General features: G+C 40.7%; 1 protein-coding gene across 1 annotated transcript in view; it reads left to right on the top strand.

The window, feature by feature from the left end:
• The first annotated feature begins 8,746 nt into the window (after positions 1–8,746).
• Positions 8,747–14,946, top strand: part of gsg1l (gsg1-like) — a 46,639-nt gene continuing 40,439 nt past the window's right edge. The window contains exon 1 of the mRNA XM_044331112.1: positions 8,747–10,313. Coding sequence (XP_044187047.1) covers positions 9,977–10,313 — 337 coding nt within the window. The 5' untranslated portion in view covers positions 8,747–9,976. The remainder of the gene's footprint in view (positions 10,314–14,946) is intronic.

Genomic DNA, 14,946 nt, shown 5'->3' with positions numbered 1-14,946 from the left:
AGACCGCTCCCCTCCCGCGCACCCATCCACACACTTAATTGGAAAAACACAACCGGGAGGAATCTGCTGAGCGTGGAATTGATTTGCAGGTTATTTTCACTGGAAACTGCTGCTCATTATTTTTTGGAGAAGTGTGTCAGTGATGGAGTGAGAGATGGCGCCGAGCCCGACGAGGTGACCAACGACGGTGGAGAGGGATTTAGATCTTTCTGCAGCCGGTAAAAGAATTCAGAACGGCCAGAAGCAAAAGTAAAGCAGTGAAATAAAGAGAAGAGTTATTGATCGATGGGACATCTGATTGACCGCACTGATCGGAGCTGGTGGAAGTCTGTTGCTGAGTGACAGATCAACAAATTAAAGATATTTGAGGAATAAATGTGTTAACAGAAGCACAGAAACCGGAAAATTACTAATACTGAAGGTGGTTTTCAAAATCTGATCAATTAGACGTCATGTTTGCGTCAATATTCAGGGAGATTTACTGCTACAAGTGTTGTGTTTGTTTCTGTAATAGTCAGTGCTTTTACAGGTGTTTTGCATTGTTTCCAATCACAATGTGTCAAAACTAAGCAGGTGAAAAAATAAAGAAACGCATCAGACGGGACACATACTCTGCACATTTCCAGCCTCTATATTTATATTCTTGGGGCTCTACTGGAATATCTTTGCATGATTTACAGATTAAAAACTCCTTATTTATCTTCTACTGGTCTGGTTCTTGACAGAAGGTGAAATGTGCCGTTCAGCAGATGGAATCAGAGTTTTTCCTCAGAGAACGCAGACAAGTGATTTACAGAGCAGCGCTGCTTCAAAAGGACATTATTCTGTCACGGCCCCCCAATATAACATGCATACACTATGTACACATATACTTTAAAATGTCAGAAAATATTGAAAAATGTTGATCACCATTCCCCAAAGTCCAAGATGGATGTCCTCAAATGTTTTCTTTTGTCTCGATAGTCAGTTTACTATCACAGGACTAAAAAAAAACCCAGAAAACATGAAGCTGGAACAAAACGGTTTTGGCGTTTTTAAACAGAACAAAACAAATAAACCTTCTGTCTGTTCTTGAGAATTTGTACCACGGCTCTTTCTGTGTCACTGTCCTCTAAAACTGCATTGTTTTGCCTCGCTTGTAAGTCGCTTTAGATAAAAGAATCAAAAAATGATTAATCAATTATCAAAATGGTTGGCGATGCAGCTCTAACTAAGTTAAATAATACAGGCCCATTCTCAATCAGACAAAATAAAAACTAACAGGTTCTGTGCAGATTTAAAGACAAATATTTGATTTAAACAATAAAATACAATTAAAGGACACATATTCTGCATGTTTCCAGCTCTATATTTATATTCTGGGGTTTTACTGGAATATCTTTACATGATTTCCAGTTAAAATCTCCTTATTTATCTTCTACTGGCCCTTTATGCAGCCCCTCAGTTCAGCCTCTGTCTGAAACAGGCCGTTTTAGCTCCTGTCTCTTTAAGGCCCGCCTCCTGATGAGCCCACTCTGTTCTGATTGGTCAGCTTCAGGAAGCTTCCTCCAGCTCCGGAGGCTACATAAACAAACTATAGTAGCAGGTTTTCACTTGTTTTTTTCCTTCTTTACTCCAAATGTCAACTTCTCAAATCCATCCGTACATGTTGGAGCTGAATCACATCTGAAATATGCAACAAATCCTCCAAATGAAACGACCAGATACGCTGTTTGATCATGTGACTCCAGAACGACACATAGCAGCGTTTTCTAATCTGTTAAACAATGATGATGTTTTATGTGACGGTGCTGCGGTTCAGGTCTGGTTAGAGTTAGAGAAACATGTGGTGGGTTAAAGTTACTACTTCCTTAAAGTTAGGCCACCTTCGTTGTCATGGCAACAAAACTAGCCTACTGACAGTGTCAGCCGGCCCCGTCGAGAGTCTCTCATGTTACGGTGGAACCAGGAACTGAGATTCTTCTGTTTCATCAGTGACCTCTGGTAACTTTAAGCAGCTGAGTGACGATAACGCAGCATTTAATTAAAAACAAATGTCGTTATCATCGTAGTGTTTTCATTAGTGTTGATTAACTAACAATTATTTTCATTATCGGCTATTTTCTCGATTTATCAATTAGTTGTTTGGTCCATAAAATATCATAAATTGGTGAAAAATGTCGATCAGTGTTTCCTGAAGCTCACAGTGATGTCATCAAATGTCTTGTTTTATCTAAAACCTGAAAATATTCAATTTAAAATTCACATTTGATCAACTAGAATCAGAGAATTTGGACGTTTCTTCTTAAAAACGACTCAAAACAATTAATCACAAAACAGTTAAAGATTAATTCGGCAGCTTATTGATTAATCAACCTATTGTTGCGGCTCTAGTATTGATCAGTTCTATAGTAAACATGTAACATGAATTATATCCGTCAGTATCACAGATAAACCTCAGTTACTCGTACATGGATTTGATATAAAACTACAACATCCTCGTTATGCAGCTGATGTTTTTTTTATATTTGAAGTAGAAACATAACAGATAGAAATGAGATGAAATCCTCACAGTGTCGAGTCATGAAACCTGGAATCAGCCACACGGAGCTGAACCGCTGACTTTGATTAAACACAACATCCACTTTGGTTCAATTTCAGCCAAGGTCGCTCTGAGACGCTGACAGCAGTCGAATGTCAGCGCTGTGGTTAACGGCCGCCGGCGGGTTTCCTTGCCGACACCGTGTGTGTGTGTGTGTGTGTGTGTTTATGACACAGCGGGGTTTTACTCAAAGTGACAGGTAGAAATGTGAAACCGCAGTGAGAACCTCTGACGTGTCCAGCAGGGAGTCCAGATGTTGATGGCTTGCTGTCGGACGTGTTAATCTGCGGTGAAGATGTTTGTGTGATGAGCTGCTTCTTTCCCATCTGTCTGTCTGTCTGTCTCAAACGCAGGATACTACATTTTTCACAGTAATAGTTTTGGATTGAAGAGGAAAACAGCAGTTTGGATCGAGTGTTTATTGTTAGTGTGTTTGCAAGTCGGTCCCTCAAGGAATTCCTAATCTTCACATAAACTCTTTGTGTTTCTGCAACATTTCTGCCAAAAAAAAGTCATTTTTTTCCCCCCAATAAGTTCCATTTTCTGCATCTTCCAGTTCAGAGCTTCTCTTATGTTAATTTCTTCTTCTCTTCTTCTTCTGCTGCTTGTTGCTTAAACTGCAGTTAAAAAACAAGAATGTAAACAATCAATATTTCATGATATAACATGCTGCTCATTTACATACATAAAAAACCTATAAATACACTTTCAGAACGGGATTCTGCACCATTTTTTTTAGTTTTTGTGTGATCATATCTGAGTGTGTTTGATAAAGATGTGAATGTTAATGTGAGAGACCACATTGTGTGTGTGTGTGTGTGTGTGTGTGTGTGTGTGTGTGTGTGTGTGAGCGCTGTTCCACAGTGAGTCCTGTGGGCTGTTATAAGACTCTGCTGATCCTATTAGGACTCCCATTAGAGGGGAAAATGACTCCACTCTCCAGCTGAAAGTGCACACACACACACGCACGCACACACACACACACACACACACACACAGAGTCGTGTTTCCATCACTTAAGAGGACGTCACATTAACTTAAATTCATTTCCTGGAGATTTATCCTTACATTAACCATAACTACCACATGCATAACCCTAACCTTAATATAACCATAAACTAACCTTAACTTTAAACCGACTCTTCACCCTAAAATTAATGATTTACATAAAGGGGACTTGCTTTTTGTCTCCATGAGGGAGGCGAGTCCCTAAAACATGACTGTGAATACCTGAAACACACACACACACACACACACACACACAGACACACACCTTGGCTGAATAAACTCAATGCGACGCAACTTATGAAAATACAAACAAATAAAGAAAACACATCTTCACTACTTTAACAACAGAGAGGCAGAAGGATCTAATATCTTATTCACACAGGAACTAAATATCTTTTGGCTCTTTCTAGAATTTAGTTAAAATAAATAACATATAAACAAATTAAGAAACACGTTTGCCAACAAAACAGAAATTTCCAGATGAATAAAAGCTGTCGAACGAGTCGACGAGTCGTCAAAGATTCATTGTGGAAACAAGTTATTTTAACTTGTAGTGTTTTTATTCCGTCGTGCTTCAGTTTTATGCCGACAGTTTGTTTCATCTGCTGTTTGCTTGATTCTCTTTGTTTCTGCATATTTCATGTTTATGGTTTAAATGTTTTGTGCTTTTTGTTTGTTTTCTTCATGAATATGTGGAAAAAAAAGTGTGTTATGTGCAGGTTGTTTTATGACAGAATAAAACTAATGTTTCTTTATTTGTCGCCAAATTAATAATTGTGAATATATTTCTTAATCTGCTTATGTTTGGCTTCATCAGTGTTTTACCGGCTGAAAACTACCCGTCACAACCACGACACGTCTGTTTTACACTCTGGTTTTTGTGCAGATTAAACAAACAAGATACGAGGTGTTAATCAGTGAACTTCCGAGGTGCTTCTAGCAGGTTATCGTGGTGCAGATCCAGGCTCCAGACGTTTATTTACTTATCTTTTCATCTAACTTACAAATGTTGGCATAATGTTTTTATTTTCTACTGGAGTGTTTCTTTAACTGCTGCAACAAACAGAATCTGTCAGTTATTCATCAACATTATCTGTCTGAAGAGAAATAAACACAAACAACAAACTCAACTCCGTCGAAACAAAGCTTGTAAAGGCTGCTTGAAGTTTGGTCCTCCAGACATTAAAAACCCAGAGTACGTATGTGAAGATAAGTTTGGTGTGTTGTTGTTGTTGTTGTTGTTGTTGTTGTTGTTGTTGTTGTATCGCGTTACCGGCTGCTGCCGCAGTGAGCCGTGTTAACTCAGACGTCGTGATCTACTGGCTGCTGCCAGGATTTAATTCAGACGGCAAACAAAGCTGGGGCGAACCCACAGATGGTCCCATATATCCAATGGGAAATCTTGTCAGGGGCATCTATCCAACTACACAGCAAAATGTGTGAGTGTGTGTGAGTGTGTGCGTGTGTGTGTGTGTGTGTGTGTGTGTGTGTGTGTGTGTGAGAGTGTGTGTGTGTGTGTGTGAGTGTGTGTTATCAAGCCAAGAGGATTCAGTCGACACTCAGACAAAGTGATTCACAGCTTTATTTTAGGAGCTTAAAAACCAACATTATATGTCGACGTAAAAGTAGAAAACGACTCAAATACTTTTTATTCTCACTGGTTTTGTTTGAAAGCGTGAAATATTCCATCTGATCTATTAACATGTTCTAACTCTCAACGTTTACCGCTGAATAGAAGAGAACGGCTGCATTTATAAAACACCTCTCTATTGTTTGGACCAGCAAACATTCACTCATTCACACACAGCTTCATTCACTGATGGCAGAGTCGCCATGCAAAGTGCCAACCTGCTCATCAGGAGATCTAATCTAATACACACTCACACACTCACACACACTCACACACACACTCACACACACTCACACTCACACACACTCACACACACACCGATGGCACAGCTTCTGGGAGCAATCTGGGGTTCGGTATCTTGCCCAAGGACGCTTTGACATTTGGACTGGAGATCGAGCTGCTGATCTTCTGGTTACCTTCCTCCTGAGCCGCCACCGCCGCCTCGGTAAACAAGAGTTTATTTCATAATAAAAGTAGTTTTCAGGATATTTTAGAACATTGCAGGAGGCTCAGGAGTGAGAAACTGTAATATAAGATGATCCTTTTCCAACAGCTGTTTTTGGAAAAATACAAAACATTTTCACACTCGTCCTGTTGAGATGCTGTTAATCTAAGAGACCTCAGAGCATGATGGGAAACACGTGGCTGTCACCTGATCAAAGAGCTGATTGGCTGAGCAACAACATGAGGCAGAAAACATTCAGTAATTAAACATTTATCTGCATAAACTACACTTGAATGTAAAGTAAATAAACATTTGTGCAGGAGATAAACTCACTACAAGATCAACTGAATGAATAAAAATAACTTATTTGAATTTATTTATCTTGGGAATGAGATGTGAATGAGTTTGACAAGTCTGACCAGCAGCTCATTAATGGTCGGCATGGTGACCAGCAGGTAGCAGTTCACCTGGGTTAGGGTTTTAATAATAAATAAACACAGTTTTAATGATCATAAGGTGCCGGGTCATTTTAATAGGTTATAGTGTATCATACAGAACATCATTAAAAAGACAATCAGTTAGTGATTTAGTGGTTTGAATACATTGATCTAACATGTTATTAACTTGGGATCAGATCTAACAGGATGTAAATATCTCCGTGACTTCCTGTATATTCTTGGAAGGCTGCTGGAAACCGTCGCTGCCGTCTGATCCCGTCCACTCTCCAGTCGAGACGCAGTTCATCTAAAACGAGCCTGTGGATGTATAACCAGAACTGGATACAGCGTTGAAGACAAGGCCCCGTTCATTCCTATGAAAGTTGCTCAGTGGTGCATGAAGCAATAAAAAATCGATCACTAGTGACTTTCACCGGCCAAGTCGGCTACTTCCAGTTTAGCCCTCCGGCTAACTTGAATGGGAATAAAACAAGTCAATCATGTGGCTCTTCTAGACTTTTGAAATGTGATCGCACCGAATTATTCTGGTAGTGAGACAAGTCATTTCGCAGGGTTGTGACGCTCAGAAAAATGTATCCGCTGATTTACAGACGTCTCTTTCACAATGTAAGTCTATGAGAAAAAGTCTTTTTGGGCCAGTGTGCATCACATGACGCTGTAGCCGCTATGCACGCTATTTGCTTCAAAGCCTGATGCTCTTCCTGTATCCAGTGCTCTTTATACATTCATGATCTACTCCAAGATGCAAGCAAGGCATTATGGGTAGAGGGAGATGGATGTTGACCGTGGTGTATAAACCCAAAAAAAGTTTTCTAGCTTCCAGGTTTGCTTCTGTGTTGTCTGTGTTTTTTGACTTTGTATTACGCTGATAATTTAGCTACAAGCTTTTGGATACAAACACAATACTTGTAAATAGATCAACAATATGAAAAATATAGAAAATCACAGTCGAATCCTTTTAATCCAGAGGAGTAACATTTGAAACCAAAATGCAAAATCAACTTCTTTCACTGACGAACTCACAGTCAGCTGTTTGTTGTTGTGTTTTCATGTGTTTGACTTGATGTTGGATGTTATAACGAGCTGAAGCAGACCGGAGACGTTATACGTCTTAAACGTTAATATTTTGAAGTGTTTGACTGCAGATAAATCCAACAGCATTATCACACATTCATCAACGCAGCGTTTTCTGCTCTGTTTATTGACTCTCCTCAGGTGCTTTGTCACTCTGAATCAGACTGTGCTGCCATACATCACACACACACACACACACATATATGCAGCTGTATTGATCTGGAGGTGGGGGCCATAAAATCAGAGGTGATGGATCTGTGCGGGGGGGGGGGGGGGGGGGGCGTTTCGGCCTTGTCGCTGCTGATTTTCCTGCCTGGAAATGTGAGCTCTCTGCCGGCCGATCGATAAGAAGGCCGGCCGCTTTCTACATATTCATCGAGCGTGTCACACCTGGAAAAACAAACAACAGAGAGGTCTTGTCATGGAGGACGGACGGGGGGGGGGGGGAGGTTCCCTGAGAGCTGTAAACCTGGAGGACTCATCTTTAAGGAGGCTGGCATTAAAGTGAAGCTGCCTATAAAGCCAGTTTAGATAAAGTGGATATAATGTAGATATGAGGCCGGGCGGTGATGCAGCGTATCTGCTCTTTGCTTGAGTGAGAGCAGAATTTAAAGGGGACTTATTCTTCTCATTTCCAGCCTCTATATTTATATTCTGGGGCTCTACTGGAATATCTTTGCATGATTTAAAGTTTAAAAACTCCTTATCTAGTTTATCTCAGGGCACTTTTCACTACACTGTACTCTTTAATTTACACAGACCCAACGTTCCCCCCCATGAGTGAGAAAAAAAACTCCCCTTTAACGGGAAGAAACCTCAAGCAGAACCGGCTCTAGGTGGGCGACCATCTGCCTTGACCGGTTGAGTTGAGAGATAAAAGAGGGAGGGAGGAGAAGCATAATAACAACAATAATAACAACAACAACAACAACAACAATAATAATAGGAATATGACTAATAATAATGGCGGTAGCAGTGGGCAAAAATGACTAATAATAGCAGCAGCGGTGGGCGTCAAGCTGGATAGTCGGCAGCCGAAGGTCTCCCGTGAGACGAGAAAACTAGTTAGTAACAAGCATTAATGGTGCATGAATGTGTACAGATGGAGAGGAGGAGGAGGAGGAGGAGGAGGAGGAAGAGAGCTCAGTGCATCATGGGAAGTCCCCCCCTGGCAGTCTAAGCCTATAGCAGCATAACTAGAGGCTGGTCCAAGCCAAGCCTGGCTGGACGTAACTATAAGCTTTATCAAAAAGGAAAGTTTTAAGCATCGTTCTAATCAAAATGTGTCAAAACTAACCAGGTAAAAAAAAAGAAAAAAGAAACAGACGACAGACAAAAGCACATTTCCAGCTCTATATTCATATTCTGGGGCTCTACTGGAATATCTTTGCATGATTTCCAGTTAAAAACTCCTTATTTATCTTCTACTGGTCCTTTCTGCAGCCCCTCAGTTCAGCCTCTGTCTGAAACAGGCCGTTTTAGCTCCTGTCTCTTTAAGGCCCGCCTCCTGATGAGCCCACTCTGTTCTGATTGGTCAGCTTCAGGAAGCTTCCTCCTCCGGCTCCAGAGGCGACGTAAACAAACTATAGTAGCAGGATTTCACTTCTTTTAATTGTCCTTTACTCGAAATGTTCTCAAATCCATCCGCACACATTCAAGATGAAATCAGATCTGAAATATGCGAGTGAACAACATGAACAACAACTGGAAACATCTTAGGAACAAAAGCTCAGGAACAGACGGTGTTTATGAGCATGCACGTCGAGACAATGTCGGCTCATGACCATGTTTAACCTCTGACATCAGAACAGGAAATAAATAACAGAAAACCACAAAAAGCATCATATGTCCATTTAAACACAGCTTAACAAGTGTCAGCTGTCAGGTTGTGATTCTTTGTGTTTAGTGAGTTACGTTGATACTTTACCCAGAAACACTTTTGGGTTTCTAACTTTCTAACAAACCGTCTCCAGTCTGCAGCTGCACATGTTGTTAATAAATGGATTTTAGACTCTGCAGCTCTTTTCTAAAAGTTCCAAAACAGACGATTAAGGACTCTGCGTGATGAATTAAAAGGCCACTAACAAAGACAACAGACATTTAATCTGCAACAACTTTTATAATCTGTTAATCCAAAATCACTTTTAAGCAAAATGTTTTAAATTCTTTGGTCTCAACTTATCTTTTGTCTCATTTATCAGGAATCTGAACATCTTTGGACTCTTTGTCCGCCAATCAAGACATCTGAAGGCATCACATTCTGCTCCTGGAATTTAAAAAAAATATTTTCTGACATTTTATAGGGCAAAAAAAAATGAATGAAGGAAAATAATCGATAGTGAAAGTTGCAGCCCTGGTGGAGGTGTGAGCTCTCTGGGTCTTTTTTCCTTTTTTTATAACAGCAGTCCGGTCACTGTAATGACGCAAAAGAGAGAGAGAGAGAGAGAGAGAGAGAGAGAGAGAGAGAGAGAGAGACAGAGAGAGACTCGGGTCTCAGCATCTCGCCTCCTCAGTGAGCGTCCTGCTCTCTGACAGTGAACCGTCTTGTGTCGGTGAGGCTGGAAGGTTCCAGCTGAAGTAGATGGAAGATCATATTTATAATTTACGTCTCTCTCTCTCTTTTCCCGCGGAGGATCCGGACCACCTGTCACTTCTCTGCGCTCTGAGGACAAACCGGCAGAAAGAGGAGGAAAGAGGAGACGCGCGTAATTCCTCTGTGCGTCTTTTCCGCGCCATGCCTCTCCTCCTCTGATCCTGCCTCCGTCTGCCGCCTTTCTTGGATGAACTTTCTCGCCGCATGCGGTGACGCGGCCGCTCGCACTGAGATCATGAAGACGACGCGGAAATGTCGCGCGCTGCTGTCGGTGGGTCTGAACCTGGTGGCCCTGTTCTTCTCCACCACCGCCTTCATCACCACGTACTGGTGCGAGGGCACCCAGCGCGTCCCAAAGCCCAACTGCAGCAAGCAGCGGCGCCACAACTGCATCGACTACGGCGTGAACGAGACGGACCAGAACAAGGTGCACTACAGCTGGGAGACCGGGGACGACCGCTTCCTCTTCCGCCGCTTCCACACCGGCATCTGGTACTCCTGCGAGGAGAACATCCACGGGGCAGGTGGGTGCATCCATCCAGGAGTCGTTACCCTCAAAATCAAGCGAGTTCCGGTCTGATTTTATAGTTAAAGACACTTTAAAATCCTAAAAATAAAGAACAAGTCCAAAAGTGATCAATTATCACCTGATCAGATGTGGCTGTAAAATAACTGATACATGATTTACTTTGATTAATCACCTGCATTAACAAATATAAACATCTTGTTTATCAGCAGAAGTTTAGTTTGTTTGCATCCTGCAGACATCAGATGATTCAGTAAACTGTCGTTTTTACGCACGCAAATATTAAAACCTTCTGTGCGTAAATTGCCGTAATTTCAAGGTGCGTTTCAACCAAAGTGTTGTTTATATTTGTTCAGTTTATGACGTATGTTGTCAACACATTCAGGATGCCGCTTTAGGGTTTGAGAGGTTGACGTGTTGCGTTTATGGCGCACTGAACACCGTGTGTACTGAACTGAGTCCGACTCTCCTCGGAATATAAAACAGCTCCTTGGCAGAGAAACAAAAGGGGGAAATTAAACAATCAGAGATGGAAACTGATGGTTTAAAGATGGAAAGAATAGTTGGTTTGTGACAGAAAATTAATTGGAAATCATTCAATGGTTCATTTTTCAAGCAGAAATGCCTTCTGCTTTCTGCTCTCCATGACTTGTATTTTTAGTAAAGGGATTTATTTATTTATTTATTTATTTTTAGTTTTGGACCGTTGGTCTAATATAACATTTGAAGTTCACCTTGACTTCACCTTGGACTCTGGGATATTGTGAATTGTGATTTTTTGAGGATTTGTTCATCCAGAAAAGCAAATGAATGATAATAATGATAATTGTTGCAGCCCCACGTGTCACTTTTCATTAAGTTCTATTAAAGGAAAAGGCTGGTTTATATTTTTGTTTATTGTCAACAAAACCCAAACCAATAATATAGTTTGTCAATACTTTCTGACTTCTGTTTACTGTCTTTTGTTCTCTGCTCCAAGCTCTTAATGAAGACATAAGATGTAAAAAAAAAAAAAAAAACAGCTTACTAATATGTAGTTTCATTTTTTAAAGGGTTCATAATTTCCTAAAACAGCTGTTTTTTGCAAACAATCAAACAGGAGGAAACTGTGCATTTGTCAGGGACTATTTTCAGCGGCGGATTGATACAGATTTGTTAGTATTAATATTTATTGTAACTGTTTCTGTTATTTTATCTATTTGAGATGTTGAAGCTTAACATTCGTCCACTGGTGGACGGTTAAAAAAACAATCAATGCTTCTCTGAGAGAGAGAGACAGTGATGCTAAATGAGCAAGAATAGTGCATCAGACGTCAGATGTTTGTGTCTAGACGTGTTTTGGCAGCGTGTAAAAGTAAATAAACAGCTTAGTAAGACACAGAGAAATGGGGCCTGAAGGATGTGAGAAGCTGTGTGTGAGATAAATTAAAGCTGTGTGTGTTCTGTTAGGAGTTTAAAGCTGTTATAAACTTGTGCTGACATTCAGTATCCGGTGTTTCTGCTATAGATTATCAGCGCCTCTGCTAAAAATTCACACGATCATTAATATCAATGGGCTACTAGTGATTTTCACTCACATACTGTGTGAGAACGATAACACTCGTTTTGAGTCATTGACTAACGCATCAAACCCCAGAATCCTTCCTCTCCTCATTCTTCATGTGAATACTGTTATAAGAGTAGCGTAGCTGCTTCAGGGCAGTGCGTAATGTGTGTGGTTGAGTGAGTTGAGCGAGCGGCAGAAAAGTGACGGTGATGCGAGCGGAGCAGAGGAAAAGGTTCGCAGTTAGTTGTTTGTCTGGCAGTAAATGTACAGAACAGACTACAGTGTGTCAGTTAATAAATGCTGCAGCTTCTTAAGACAAAGTCTCATCTGTTGTTTCCCCAACTGCTGAAAAAGTGAAGTTAGTGACAGTAGGTTAGCCTAATCTGACCAGGCTCGCTTAAGGTGGACTGACCTTTAAGGTGGACCAGCTATTCTCATTTTAGTGTGAATCTCAGTTAACCTGATGCACCAGATGGTTTGAATGGTTTGAATCATCTGAGAAGTCGTCCATGGAAACTGGAAAAGGGCGGGCACTTTCAAAAAAATACTCGGCAGGTGATTGGATGGTCCATCTCTAGATCACCATCTATCACCGTCTTACATTGCGAGGCAGCTGGATTCGTGACGCTGATGGGACTGAACCACTGGTGGTTTGGACACAAGCGCATAACTTGAAGCCTGATAAGATGGATTCTCGTATGATCTCATGAATCCAGCTGCCTTGCAACATAAAATCTAAGCCGCTGTAAACAGAGACCAGAGAAATGTCTGGCTGCTGAGTCTCTGGTGAGTTTGGAGCTTCTATATAAAGATGGACGTAGCGAGGTGTGACGTCCCCTGTTGGTTTCTTTGGGTTAGGGTTTGAAGCCCAAAGTTGCAGCTGATGGTCGGCGCCATCTTGTCCGTTTGGAGCCAGGACCTTCCAAATAAGGACAGCGGGATGTTGCCTTTCATGCTTTAGAAACACAACCTACTAACTTGGACTCAAGCTAACGCTAGCTTACTGGGAACACTGAGAGCTGCACACTTAGGCTAACATTAGCTACTTTAGCTAAACTGTGCTAACAGGGCAGGCATCATAATAAAGTAACATTAAAGTGAGTGAAATATTGTGACAGTAGTCCGACTCAGTGTGAGTCCCGGACCAACCAACTGTCATTCACAGCTGTCACTAAGCACCCACACAGCAGACATCAAAGCTACTATAAGTCTTCAAATCTTATTAACGGAACAATAATTTCAAAAATGACCACCAGCACATTTATTAGAGGGTCTGAATTTAGAGATTGAGACCAGAATGACTCATTGAAAACAGTGATTGACTCAGTATTCCTAGAGAGAAGTTGAGGCTTTTTGAATGGGAGTCAGTTGGAGCATCTGTAGGTACTTCAGCCTCAAGTAGCGGTAGTTGCCGTTTAAGTCTAACTCACAACCAATCGCTTTTGGTGTAGACACGCTGTAACACTCTGTCTACACCTGCCGCAGAGCAGAAGCAGCTCGTCAGCAGCACAGCAGCTTCAAACCTGCATCAGAAGCATTGAGCCAGATAACTGCTGTGTTTAGATGTATTTTGGCAGAGCTCACGGGGCAATAAACAATCACTGCAGTTATGTACATAACATGGAAGACAATAAACTTATTCCTCTATTACATGGGTTTTCAAAATCTGACACTGTGGGGCCTGAGTTATGACCCTCAGAAAGAGTATGAATAGTGACGCAAATCATGACAAGTGCATGAAAGAAATATTAAACTGATATTTCTGTGAAGAGGATCATGAAAAAAAGTTGACATCCAGTGACCTCACACAGGTGTTTTCACTTGTTTCACCTGATTGGACTCTGATACCTTCTGTTCCTGATTGACTCCTTAGTTGCACCTGTTAAAAAGTAAATCACTTTACACCTTCATCATTCTTCATCATTCAAGTTCAACATCTCTGGAAATACACTTAATCACTTTCTTGCAGTGTTGTTTGATGAGAACTGATCTGACACCACTCTCATGTCTGTAAGCTACATATGAAACTAACACCAGCAGCCGGCTAACGTAGCTTAGCAACAGAGTTGTGATATCTGACTGATCATATATATTGATATTGTTGTTTATCTGTTTATCTCCCTGCTGGTGTGTGTTTATGCTGCTGCCCCCCTCAGGAGAAAATATGGTGGATTTCCTGCTTAGCTCGATGTTTTATTCATGAATCTGTTTGCCAAATGATTTGAACAAATTCAAAATTCACGACGGTGAATGTTAGAAATCCAGACATGTATTTCGAATCAATGAAGCCAATATACATACTTTAGTTGTTTATATGCTTATTTATGTAGGTTGTATATATTTCAGCTCTGTTTCGTGGGATTAAAGTTTTGATAAACAAGACTGTGAAACTGTGTCCTAAATCCCAAACTAAATACTAATTCTAAGCAGGTATGTTGTGTTGTTCACACTGGAAAAGGGACAAAAGTATGCAAATGCACAAAGGAAATGGAGGAGCTACTCACAGCTGGACAAAAATAAAAGGTAGTAGTGGGCGGTGGTGAAACAGCTCCAGGAACACCTCAGAAAACAACTAGTGAATATTTGGAAAAAAAAAAAACTTTAGCTTTAACCATTTAACTGCATTCTGAAGTCATAGTTTGATTTCCTTTGCACAGCACACGTATTGCATCATTTCCTGCAAATATTATATATATATATTATAGTATAGTACATTGATTTCTAGTATACTGACTGCAAAAAACAGTATGGGGGAGAACGGGGTAACATGAGCCACTTTTTACATATGACTGGAAATTAAGACAAGTTATCTAATTATTATGGTTTAAGAACAATGAGCCATCAAAAAAAAAATAGTTCAATGGCACAACTTACCTCAAGGTAGGGGTAAGGTTTAAACTAGTCAAAAATTAGGTATTTATTCATCAACATTGTAACACTTGTAACAGGGATCAAACATTAACAGGAACAGTGTCTCTAGTCTCTAGAATATCAGGAAATAATTTGGGGGGTAAATTGAGCCATTGACTCAACTTGCCCCAACATCACTGGCACGTTTTACCCATAGACTGTATAAAAATATGGA

Source organism: Thunnus albacares, chromosome 17, assembly GCF_914725855.1.
Source record: "Thunnus albacares chromosome 17, fThuAlb1.1, whole genome shotgun sequence".
Lineage (NCBI taxonomy): Eukaryota > Metazoa > Chordata > Actinopteri > Scombriformes > Scombridae > Thunnus > Thunnus albacares.
The sequence above is the reverse complement of the archived record's forward strand: the minus strand, read 5'-3'. Positions and strand labels throughout refer to the sequence as shown.